The sequence below is a fragment of the Anguilla rostrata genome, chromosome 13, assembly GCF_018555375.3.
Source record: "Anguilla rostrata isolate EN2019 chromosome 13, ASM1855537v3, whole genome shotgun sequence".
NCBI classification, from domain to species: Eukaryota; Metazoa; Chordata; class Actinopteri; order Anguilliformes; family Anguillidae; genus Anguilla; species Anguilla rostrata.
In genome coordinates this window covers 4,611,878-4,625,216 of record NC_057945.1, presented here as the reverse complement: position 1 = coordinate 4,625,216, position 13,339 = coordinate 4,611,878, and the positions used below count along the sequence as shown (strand labels likewise).

Below are 13,339 nucleotides of genomic sequence, written 5' to 3'. Positions count from 1 at the left end.
CATGTGTGTACATGTATATGTTTGTGCATGTATGTGTGTATGTGAGCAGTATGTAGGTACCTGCCAGTGAGAGCTGCCACTCTATTATGGAATAATAAAGTAGCGATCCCTCTCTTGTCCCATGCCGGACGCTGGACAGGTGACTGGGGACTCCATTTGCGAGCTCTAATTTATGGGTTTAATAACTCTGGGGTGTTTTTGTCCTTTTGGGCCCTCGGGGGGCTCGTAATGCACTGTTCCTCACTGCCGCGCACGGTCCCCTGGCCCCCGTAACTTTGCTTTTATTGTAATCCGCATTTCATCCGTCGCCTGTCCCCGCCCCCCCTTTGCTCATGCCTCTCAGAGGGTCCCGAGACACGGGCGAGGGGGCGTATATAAGGACCAGCGCGCAGCGCCGGTCGCCGTGACCGCTGGACTGCACGAGACCCGAAAGAGCAGCACCAAGCCGCAGCCCGCCCGCACCTCCCTCGATCAGACCTCCACCGCGGCAAACCCCACGCCAAACCCCACGCAGACCAAACCCCACGCACAACCCGACCGACCCGACCGACAGGCTCTCTCTCTCCGTCCAGTCCCCCCGTTCGGCGCCATGGAAACAGGGGCGTGGCTCACCCTTCTGGGTCTGGTTCTGGCCCTGGCTGGAGTGGGCCGGGCCCTGCAGGAGGACGGGGTGCTGGAGTCCGGCGAGCGCTCACGGGGAAACTCTGACGAGCGCTACACAGAGCAGCTGGCCGAGGTGCTGGTAAGAGCCACCGCACACCGCCACCGCACCCGCCACACACACGTCCTCCCAACACCCCTCCATCTCCAGCCTCCCGTCTTAACCTCAAAAATCATATTTTCTGTTATGCTGATGTCTACACTACAAGGGACATTCAATTAAAAAAAAAAAAAGAAAAAAGTTTTTAAATATTTTTGAAAATAATTTCACTGCAACATGTTTTCGTCATCTAAGGCACTTGCATTATGTAAAAAAAAAGTATTTAAGACTTACATGTAAGCTTTCTTAAGATAAATACTTAATACTTAAGCTTTTTTAACTTATGTATTTTAAGTGTCTCAGGAGGACATATCAATATCTCTGGACACACAAACGTGAGAACATTCATTTGTTTTATTTTGTTTGTTTTTTTGGTTAATGTAGTCATTTGGCTGTAAGGTCAATGGTATGTTGTGGACCATCCCCAAAAGGTCTAAGAATGTGATTTTTGTTGGTAAACAAGTTCTGTCAAAATTACAGAAGAATGTTCCAGACAAATGTTCCAGGTGTATGAGGATTTGCAGGTAATGTTTTCCAAACACATTCTAAGAACGTTCTGAATGAAAGGGGTGAAATGGCAGATTTACGCTGTTAAAATTAACATGAATAACCATTGTAAAATTATTATTATTTTTTTGCGAAACATTCTAAGTTGTTTTTTTTGTTTTTTTACTTCAGGGTACTCTTAAATGAGATGCAAAAAGTTTATACCCTAACTTTCCTAGAGTTCCAGGAATGTTCTGAACAACCGAAAATAGCTCACTTCTTAGGCATTTGGCAGGCACTCTCATCCAAAATGGCTTACATTCTTCAACATACAGTCCATTTAATCAGCATGATACATGCTGACGCAGTTTAAGTCAAAGGGGAATCGCACTTACAAACACATATGGGCTTATTTTGTTTATATTGTGCTTCTAATGAATGTGTCGACCTTCATTTTTCGATTAGTTATTTCTTTTTAAATGTCTAACGTTAGAAACGAGGACCTATTTTTTTTTAGTGATGCTACGCATGCTCTGTTAGCACAGCGCGCCCTTCCTCAGCCATTCCAAGAACCTCCACCCGGCGAAACGATCGATGTCAAATCGATAAAAACTTTTTCTCCCAACAGGGACCACGAGAACTCCCATTACCGTTAAAAGTGCTCTAACGCAGTGAACTTCACATGAATATTTTGCTGTACTTTTCTACTGAAGGACAGGAGAAGGAGCTATGTCTGCCTGTAATCACTGAATTTTTCAGAGCTCCACCTTGATGATCCTGCGTGCAATGACTGAAACACAATGGCTGAGTGTGATTGTTATCTCAATTCTGTCAGTTATAACATACTAGTGTAATAATTTGTGATTTTCTGTTATAAATATGACCAGTAGAAGCAAAGCGTATAGAAATATAGTGTATATCAGCATCGCGTGACACACTCACACCCCCTGTGATTAACTCTGCAAAAGCCCCATGCATTTCTGCAGTCTGATCTTGACTGGAAATCACGTATCGCAGCAACCGTCTGTTTAAAGATCGAAAAGCTTCTCGTACGAACGCTCCTCGGTCTTCCGTCGCACGCAGAGTTGCCGCGGAGACGGAAAGCGCGCGGCCCAGTGCCGCTTCTGTTCCGCCGCGTGAAGCGCCTTCCGCACGCGGTCGCATCTCACGCACAGCGTCGGTATTCTCTCGCTTTGCGCCGATTCAACCGATTCAGTCAGCAGGACGGTGAAGCCACCAGAGGTGGGTAACCTGGCTTCAAAGAGTAAAAAGACTGACCATGTATTTGCTCCGCCACCATGCACTAAACCAGCTGATTCTAATTAGCATAACTCTTCAGCATGATAGGAGACCTAATTATTGCAATCAGCTGGTTTAGTGCATGGTGGAGCAAATACATGGTCAGTCTTTTTACTCTTTGAAGCCGGGTTACCCAGCTCTGGAAGCCGCTCCCGAAATGTGCCCTTAACCTCAACTTACGAATGACATTGCAGCCACATTACGTTCGTTTAGCGATCACCTCTTATCTAGAGCGGCTCGCCATGCGAGAGAGCGGAAGCGCCTCACCTGAGTTACGCGAGCAATAACGCCAGGTCTGGCTGACGGCACCATCGCACCCGCCAGTAAAGGCACCGCTCAATCGACAGCGCTACCCTAGACAATAACGCCGGCGGATGACATCCATAACGAACGATAAAACCATAGAAGTGTAATAGCCTGAGCTTGCGGCCTGCTTGTTTTTGACGAACGTTGTACCTGCGAAGAAAATAAAAACAGAACCTGCCGTTTTATTTATTTTTATTGAGTCCGTGGCGGTCGTAAGAGAAAGTGTGCCTCAGCGCGTCTCAGAGTTTTCCGGGCTGGGAGTCGGGAATTAAGCAGCTGGTTTTCCCGGGATAAGGAGCGATCGGTGCTTCAAAGGGCTGTGCTGGAAGCCCAGCTCTCCCGCTCTCCCGCTCTCCTGCTGAGTGGCTTTGCTGAGCAACAGGCCGGTGAACCACGAGGAGACTGAACGTCTTCAGAGGAGACTGAACATTGAAATTCAATTCGGAAAAAAACTGTTTCTGCAAAGAACCATTCGCCACTCTGAAGTTCAATTTGAAACTTTGCTTTTGAAGTTTCTTGCAAAGACTCCTTTGTAAACTGTCAAGCATAATCCTTGTGTCTCCTAAAAAAAGGGGGGAACAGCAAAAGAAAACGTGCTTATTTACTTTTAGCTGCGCAGTATTATGTTTTAGTGAAAAAGAACTTCAAATACATTTAAATACAATAATAATTAAGATACACAATGAAGAAAACATACAAGTTTTGTTTACGCCATGAGATTTTTTAATGAGGATTTTTTTTTACTATTGGGAGCGTCCGTTGGTGCTGTGATGAATTTGAATCATTGCTCTGAGGTTTGGTGCACTTTATCTGGAGGGTGGTTATTTTCCACTCGTTCAACTGCAGGGAACCAAAATTAGGCAACCTGCTGTCAGGGAGGGAGGGGTGTTGATTCTAATAGACACTGACTGGCCTAAAAGCCCCCACTGAGATGGGCCCCATCACAAACTCAATCCTCCCCCCACAGACAGGGGGGTGACATCCTCAGGAACAATAAAATAAAAAAAATAAAAAACACTCTTAAATGTATATTTTCACATACTACAAAATACCTCCTACACAGGTATCTATAAACTACAACCAAATTTGTGTTGGCTCAAGTTTCCTTGTGAGTGGTACAGAGGTATAAATAATGCAAAGGTTACGATGAGCAACCAATATTGCATATGAAATCAGAAAGCACATATTTAAAATACAGTTATGTTTTTTTTTTTTTTTTAACTCTTCATCCCTGGTGGGTGGCAGCAGGATCTGGCAACCTGCTGGCCAGGGTTTCAAAACCTAAGCCGTTGGTTCCAAGCATGAGTTCTTGGAATGAAAGGTGACTGTGGCTCGCTTTCTTCTGAATATATTAATTGACCTTTTCATCAGTGATGACATAATTGGACGAAGAAATAAGCCTGCTTTAGGATCGATACCGAAGAGTGCACTTGCTGTTTTGAGTGTGTGGGAGTTATTATCCATTTAGAAACCAGACCTGCAAAATGAAGAGGTTTATAATATGAAATGAACAGAGGATGACAGGTCTCCTGAGATGGTGGGCTGGTACATCTGGACAGAAGGTGGTCTGAGTCAAATAACCAGCCTCAAGAAGATTTCCCATGAAACACCCTGCCAACCAAAACATCCAGTCAAATGAATGAAATCATTTATTTCATAATATTTGTGGAAGTGCATTATCGGGAATCTTAACGGTGTCTAAAGGGTTAAGGCAGTGTATGTGTCCCAGGTGTGTTAAGAGGGCGTTTGTCCCACCTTGTCTCTCCAGGAGGGCGGAGACCAAGCGGGACAGGGGCTGGACCAGCGTCTCCTGACAGCCGTCCTGCACTCCCTCTTCCAGGGCACACAGAGGTACGGCCGCAACCCCTCAGTCCTTCACCAGCCACAGAGGTGAGTCCAAACGCACTGCTTCCTAAATCCAATTCCAATACAAGAGTCCAAACGCACTGCTTCCTAAATCCAATTCCAATCCAAGAGTCCAAACGCACTGCTTACTAAATCCAATTCCAATCCAAGAGTCCAAACGCACTGCTTCCTAAATCCAATTCAAATCCAGGAGTCCAAACGCACTGCTTCCTAAATCCAATTGACATCCAATAGTCCAAGCGTTCTGCTTCCTAAATCCAATTCAAATCCAAGAGTCCAAAATGCATTGCTTCCTAAATCCAATTCCAATCCAAGAGTCCAAACACACTGCTTCTTAAATCCAATTCAAATCCAAGAGTCAAAATGCACTGCTTCTTAAATCCAATTCAAATCCAAGAGTCCAAACGCACTGCTTCTTAAATCCAATTCAAATCCTAGAGTCCAAATGCACTGCTTCCTAAATCCAATTCAAATCCAAGAGTCCAACGTACTGCTTCCTAAATCCAATTCAATTCCAAGAGTCCAAATGCAATGCTTCCTAAATCCAATTCAAATACAAGAATTCAAACGCACTGCTTCTTAAATCCAATTCCGATCCAAGAGGTCAAACACACTGCTTCTTAAATCCAATTCAAATCCAAGAATCCAAATGCACTGCTTCCTAAATCCAATTCAAATACAAGAGTCCAAACACACTGCTTCCTAAATCCAATTCAAATCCAAGAGTCCAAACGCACTGCTTCATAAATAAAATTCTAATCCAAGAATCCAAACGCACTGCTTCTTAAATCCAATTCAAATCCAAGAGTCCAAACGCACTGCTTCTTAAATATAATTCAAATCCAAGAATCCAAACGCACTGCTTCTTAAATCCAATTCAAATCCAAGAGTCCAAACGCACTGCTTCTTAAATATAATTCAAATCCAAGAATCCAAACGCACTGCTTCTTAAATCCAATTCAAATCCAAGAGTCCAAACGCACTGCTTCTTAAATAAAATTCAAATCCAAGAATCCAAACGCACTGCTTCCTAAATCCAATTCAAATCCAAGAGTCCAAACGCACTGCTTCTTAAATCCAATTCAAATCCAAGAATCCAAATGCACTGCTTCTTAAATCCAATTCAAATCTAAGAGTCCAAACGCACTGCTTCTTAAATAAAATTCAAATCCAAGAGTCCAAACGCACTGCTTCTTAAATCAAATTCATATCCAAGAGTCCAAACGCTCTGCTTCTTAAATCAAATTCAAATCCAAGAGTCCAAATGCTCTGCCTCGTAAATCCAATTCAAATCCAAGAGTCCAAATGCACTGCTTCTTAAATCAAATTAAAATATAAAAACATCCAATGCAAACATGCATATGATTTATTTACATGACCAATTCAGAAGTATGACAAAAGTATACTTTCTTTAGTGTTCATTGTTTATAGAATTATAGAAACACATGCATATGCACGCACACACACACACACACACACACACACTTTGCTTGCAGCAAAAGAGGGAAGCTTTTAGGATGCGAGTAAAGGAAATATTTTCTGCTAATCATCAGAAGTTAAAATAGCATATTTTTGAAAATGTCATTAGTATGATGTGTTTGAGTTTACAAATAAACTGGATTCAGAGATTCAACCATATATAATGCATGCATAATATTTCCGGTCAGCGCTCTGAGATTAGCGCTCTGAGGTTAGCGCAGTCCGCTGAGGACCCCTGTCTCTCTCTCCGCAGGTTCGGGCGGGGTGCCCGGGGGGCCCTCCTGGCAGAAGGGCGGATACAGTCCCGCGACTGGGAGGGCGTCCCGGGACAGATCTGGAGCATGGCCGTGCCACAGAGATTCGGGAAGAAGTAGGCCACGGATCAGCATCAGGGCTGGCAGAGACACTAAGACTCGCGGGAGAGACCAGAAGAAACCGGAAAAAAAAAGCCTCGAAAAAAGTACATGAATAAAACATACCCCCACTCTCGATTTTTAAAAATGCCCCCCGCTTTCCCCCAAACCACTCAGTTCCAACCCATTTGGTCTACACCCCCCTCCCACCTACAACATCCCACTTTTCCGGCAACCAATCACAAAGGTCCACTGCATCCGGGGGGCCTTTCCTGCAACCAGTCACAGACCTCCACTGCACCCAGAGGGCCTTGCTGCCAGCCTATTGGTGGGAGCTTAGGGTTTGGTGGTGGAAATAGAGAGCAAATGGTGCGTTTCACAGAGTGTGAGTGAAACACGCAGGCTGTAAATAGAAATGCTGATGTGCTCATTGGCCCCACCACCCCTGTCTTTGTTTGTTCAATAAAAGCTTCAGATGTGTGCTTGTGTGTTATGGTGCTTCATTGCTTTTCATATGCAATATCTCAGTGATTACCAAACCTGTTTGTCTGACACAGGATCATAAGGAACCGGCCAGGGAATTTCAAATCTCTTGTTTGCTGTGTTTCGTGCTATATCTTGGTGTGTCCATGGAAACGGGAATGGTTCACATCCCCTAAAGAGTCTGGTTTGTTCACACTGTCTGTCTTTTGTGGTACTTCAGAAGTGATTGTGGTGGTCCGCTGCTGTCTCCTGTGGTGAATCCTGTAGCTGAGCTGGGATATGTGGTAGCTGCATTAATGTGGTGAATCCTGTAGCTGAGCTGGGATATGTGGTAGCTGCATTAATGTGGTGAATCCTGTAGTTGGGATATGTGGTAGCTGTATTAATGTGGTGAATCCTGTAGTTGGGATATGTGGTAGCTGTATTAATGTGGTGAATCCTGTAGTTGGGATATGTGGTAGCTGCATTAATGTGGTGAATCCTGTAGCTGAGCTGGGATATGTGGTAGCTGCATTAATGTGGTGAATCCTGTAGCTGAGCTGGGATATGTGGTAGCTGCATTAATGTGGTGAATCCTGTAGCTGAGCTGGGATGTGTGGAAGCTGCATTAATGTGGTGAATCCTGTAGCTGAGGTGGGATATGTGGAAGCTGCATTAATGTGGTGAATCCTGTAGCGGAGCTGGGATATGTGGTAGCTGCATTAACTACTGCTGGCTGCTTGAGTTGACAGGCCAGTCTGATCCATCCCTGATACCATGGCTCCCTAAGGCTCATTCAGATGTGCTTTATCCAGTGTCTCATTTGGGATTCAGGCCATCGTTATTCTGCCATATTTGCTGATGGATTCTGAGTCTGACAGAAAAGTAGAGTGCCTTCCATCTCCCAATTAGCCCCTCTCTCTTTCTGTCTCTCCCTCTCTCTTTCTCTCTCTTACTGTCTCCCTCTTTCTTTCTCTCTCTCTCGCTGTTTCTCCCCTTCTCCCTCTCGCTGTCTCTCTCCCAGTGGTGCTTTGTTGGTGAGACAGCCAAAACATGTAATGCAATGTAATACATTGGTCTAACAGTTAGTATTTGGTTTAATATAGACATACCCCATAATAAATAAATAAATAAATAAATAAATAATTTGATAAATGTTTCAGATGTTCAGACAAAATGTAATATTGTAAACTAAAGGGAATCTGAGTAAACACATACATTTTAAAAATTATTTCATTTATTTAATGAAAAAAGTTTTAAAACGCCCATATCACCCAAGTGAAAAAGTAATTACCCCCTTAAACTTAATAACTGGTTGCACCATCTCTAGCAGCAATAACTGTAACCAAATACTTCCTCTAATTTGATATCAATCTTTCACATCACTGGGGGGACATTTTAGCCCACTCTTCTTTGTAGAACTGCTTTAAAACAAATTGGTTGGCTTTTGAGCATCAACTGCTCATTTCGGGTCCTGCCACAGCATCTTTATTGGGTTAAAGTCATGACTTTTACCAGGCCACTCCAAAACTATAATTTTGTTTCTTTTTAGCCATTTGGATGTGGACTTGCTTTTGTGTTTCGGATCATTATCTTGCTGCAAAACGTAATTACGCTTCTGCTTCAGCTCACAGACAGATAACCGGATATTCACTGGTGCCTAGTCCTTTGAATTTTCTGGTACAGAGCAGAATTTATGGTTCCTTCAATAATGGCAAGTCGCCCTGGTCTTGAGGCAGCAAATCATCCCCATACCCTCACACTACCACCTCCATGTTCGATTGTTGGTATGATGTTCTTACTGTAAAATTCTGTATTTGAATTAAGTCAGACATAATAGGACCCGTGTTATTATTATTATGTAGAATTTATACCATAATAGTTGGCTTATGTATTATTATTATTAATTACTGCAATTTGGAGACCATGTTATGCTGAACAGAGCATGATTTGTGTTTTGCTGTGGTATGTCTGTATACTGATTGCTCCTCATTACAGAACTGCCTCTAACTTTCTCTTCACCTGCTCATAGTCAGGAAACAGGGAGAACGATGATTAGGGTGAGGGTTAGACTAGGATTAGGAGCAGAATAGGGTTAGGGTAGATACAACAAATGATTTCCATCTTCTAGGAGTTTTCTTTTTAAAATGCAACTTAACATCACGCAAGTCACTGTCTCAATATAAAGTTTGAGATATTTTTGGGTTGTGTTTGACACTGTTAGTTCAGTAAAGTGTCTCTTCCCTTCTTCCTCTCTCTCTCCCCATTTCCCCCCTTCTCTGGCTCAGTAAATTGTTCCTAATGATTGACACTTATAAATTAAACCTGCAACCTTGGAGTTACAAGCTCAGTCCCTAACCATTATGCTACACTCCCTTCCCTTCTCTAGGCTAATGCTACAGTGCATCCCCTTGGCTAGGCTAATGATACATTGCCTCCCCTTTGCTAGGCTAATGCTGCACTACCACCCCCTGCTAGGCTTATGCTACACTGCCTCCCAGTGGCTAGGCTAATGCTACACTGCCTCCCCTTGGCTAGGCTAATGCTACACTGCCTCCCCTTGGCTAGGCTAATGCTACACTGCCTCCCCTTGGCTAGGCTAATGCTACACTGCCTCCTCCTTGCTGGGCTAATGCAATACTGACTGGAACTGTGAGTTATTCTAGTACTGATTGTGAAGGACAGACACTCATTTAAAACCACATAAATATTTATAAGACGTCATTAGCCCTTACCGCTGCAGATAGTGATCTAATGATTCCATATTCCATGATTTAAATTGTATGACAAAACATATCCAGCCGCACATCCAATAAAGGCCGCCCTGCACAGGACTGGCTGTGGCCTTCCCAGTCTAGGACTACTTGTCCCAACAGACAAAAAGAGAAGCCGTCCTTATGCATTTTGTTTTTCAGCCAATTAGAGCACTCGATTATCCGGAAGTGGCATCTCCACAGCCGTGAGAGCCGTACTGGGAAAAAGGCCCGATGCCCCTTCTGAATCGATGAGACCAATTAGCGGTAATTTCGCCCCGGACATCTGCATGGTTGTTATGGTGACATTGATGCAATGATTGTTCATGTGAAGAGAGACAGGTTAGCTGTGGCCATGGATTGGGTGGGGGTGTGTGTGGGGGAGTGGGGGGGGGGGTTGGTTTGGGTGGGAGTGTGTGTGAGTCTGGGGTTGATTTAGGTGAGTTTGTGTGTAAATGTGGGGAAAAAGGGGGGGGTTGCTTTTGGGTGGGGGTGTGTGTGAGTGTGGGGTTGATTTGGGTAAGCTTGTGTGTGAATGTGGGGAAGAAGGGGGGGTTGCATTTGGGTGGGGGTGTGTGTGAGTGTGGGGTTGGTTTGGGTGAGTTTGTGTGTGAATGTGGGGAAGAAGGGGGGTTGCTGTTGCATGGGGGTGTGTGTGAGTGTGGGGTTGGTTTGGGTGAGTTTGTGTGTGAATGTGGGGAAGAAGGGGGGTTGCTGTTGCGTGGGGGTGTGTGTGAGTGTTGGGGGGGGGGGGGTTGTCTGTGGTGTCATAAATAATGACTTATTTAATAGGTACCAACAGATTGTTGGATCGTGACAGAGCTGTTTAAAAAGATTGGATTTTCGAGATAAACGGAGACGATATATGAATATGAATCCCAAAGGAGCCACTGCTCATCTGTCACCGTGGTAGCGAAGGCCAAACCCACGGCGTCATTGTCAGTCACTGCATGTCTGCATTAATCATCCACATAAGTGGCTCTCTGAGAGCGAAGCCCACCCCAGGAGCCGTCGCGCGGGTCTCTGTGGCCACGCCCCTTCTCTCTGCCCGGAAACCGCAGCTGGTTTAAAACTGTTAATCGCAGGAAGGAGAGCGTAACTGGGAAGATCACAGGGAATTCAGCATCTCTACCCTTTAGACACGTATTAATTTTTTATGTGACGGGGATTACTGTTGTACTTAAATAACAGGCACATGGGGGGCGGGAGGGGGGAGGGGGGCTCCGGGGGGGCGCTCCAGGTGCACCTGAACACCTTCCCCTTTTGCCTCAAATGCCCCCATGTGCCCCTTTGATTTGATTAAGAATGAATATTTGTGTTATTATTGTTGCAGTCATTCATTTTCAATCGTTCGCTTTGGTAAAGTGTATGCTGTATAATGACTGGGTATGGTAAAACAGATGCTCAAGGTTGGCGAGCACCGGCCCCTCAGATGTCTTGTGCAGAACCCTGATGGGAAAGGGCTCGTTGCATGGAAACAGACGCATGGATCGCCTCCTTAAAGGCCCCCCATCGATAATCAGCATCTTAAAGAAAGAGCACTCTCTCCCCATCGATAATCAGCCTCTTATAGAGCTCTCTCTCCCCATCGATAATCAGCCTCTTATAGAGCTCTCTCTCCCCATCGATAATCAGCCTCTTATAGAGCTCTCTCTCCCCATCGATAATCAGCCTCTTATAGAGCTCTCTCCCCATCGATAATCAGCCTCTTATAGAGCTCTCTCTCCCCATCGATAATCAGCCTCTTATAGAGCTCTCTCTCCCCATCGATAATCAGCCTCTTATAGAGCTCTCTCTCCCCATCGATAATCAGCCTCTTATAGAGCTCTCTCTCCCATCGATAATCAGCCTCTTATAGAGCCTCTCTCCCCATCGATAATCAGCCTCTTATAGAGCTCCTCTCCCCATCGATAATCAGCCTCTTATAGAGCTCTCTCCCTCCCCCCATCGATATCAGCCTCTTATAGAGCTCTCTCTCCCCATCGATAATCAGCCTCTTATAGAGCTCTCTCTCCCCCATCGATAATCAGCCTCTTATAGAGCTCTCTCTCCCCATCGATAATCAGCCTCTTATAGAGCTCTCTCTCCCCATCGATAATCAGCCTCTTATAGAGCTCTCTCTCCCATCGATAATCAGCCTCTTATAGAGCTCTCTCTCCCCATCGATAATCAGCCTCTTATAGAGCTCTCTCTCCCCCCCATCGATAATCAGCCCTTATAGAGCTCTCTCTCCCGATCGATAATCAGCCTCTTATAGAGCTCTCTCCCCATCGATAATCAGCCTCTTATAGAGCTCTCTCTCCCCATCGATAATCAGCCTCTTATAGAGCTCTCTCCCCATCGATAATCAGCCTTATGAGCTTCCATATCGCCTTATATCTCCCATACTATACTCTCCCTCTCCCCACGAATCGCTTATGACTCCACTACCCCTAGCTCTCCCCACTATACCTAAGCTCTCCCTGACCCCTAGAGCTTCCTCCTGTATCCAGACCCTCCCAGTATCCCTTTATAAGCTCCTCCTCGATCCTCTATAAGCCTCCACGTAACATAAGAGCCTTCCTCATATCCCTTAAGGCCTCTTCCACGTATCACCTAGACTTCCCATCGTACCTCTGACTCTCCCCATCTACACCTCTAAGCTTCCCTCGAATCGCTAAAGCTCTTCCCGACCTTATAGGCTCTCTCCCAGATACCCCTAACTCTCTCTCCTCGTATCCCTTAATCTCCTATCAGCTTAACTCCTCCCATCGATATCAGCTCTATAGTCCTCCCCGAACTTATAGGCCTCCATCATACAGCTTATGGCTTCCCCAATCACCTTATCTCCCCAATCTTAACTTCCTTCCTCTTAGCTCTCTCCCCACGATATACCTTAGAGCCTCCCCTCGATATCGCCTTGAGCTCTCTCCTCGATATCCTCTTTGACTCTCCCTCAAAACTCCTCTTTCCATCTATCCCTCTATAGAGCTCTCTTCTCCCCCATCGATATCAGCCTTATAGAGCTCTCTCTCCCATCGATATCAGCCTCTTAAGCCCTCCCCCCTATAACTTCCCTCTTATAGAGCTCTCTCTCCCATCGTAATCACCTCTTATAAGCCCCTCCCTCTCCCATCAAATCGCCCTATATAGACCTCTCCATCGATAATCAGCCTCTTATGACGCTCTCTCTCCCCATTAATCAGCTAGCTCTTATGAGCTCTCCCATCTCGATAACAGCCTCTTATAGAGCTCTCTCTCCCCTCGATAATAGCCTCTTATAGAGCTCTCTCTCCCACATATCACCTCTTATAGAGCTCTCCCCCCATCGATAATCCTCTTATAGAGCCTCTCTCCCATCGATAATCAGCCTCTTATAGAGCTCTCTCCTCCCCATCGATAATCACCTCTATAGAGCTCTCTCTCCCCATCGATAATCAGCCTCTTATAGAGCTCTCTCTCCCCATCGATAATCAGCCTCTTATAGAGCTCTCTCTCCCCATCGATAATCAGCCTCTTATAGAGCTCTCTCTCTCCCCATCGATAATCAGCCTCTTATAGAGCTCTCTCCCCATCGATAATCAGCCTCTTATAGA

General features: G+C 45.1%; 1 protein-coding gene across 1 annotated transcript; it reads left to right on the top strand.

The window, feature by feature from the left end:
* The first annotated feature begins 413 nt into the window (after positions 1 to 413).
* npffl (neuropeptide FF-amide peptide precursor like) lies at positions 414 to 7,031 on the top strand. Its single transcript, XM_064305872.1, has 3 exons — positions 414 to 742; positions 4,620 to 4,741; positions 6,450 to 7,031. Exons 1-3 carry the CDS (start codon positions 590 to 592, stop codon positions 6,568 to 6,570), a joined length of 396 nt encoding a protein of 131 aa, XP_064161942.1. The 5' UTR covers positions 414 to 589; the 3' UTR covers positions 6,571 to 7,031.
* Positions 7,032 to 13,339: the final 6,308 nt, after the last annotated feature.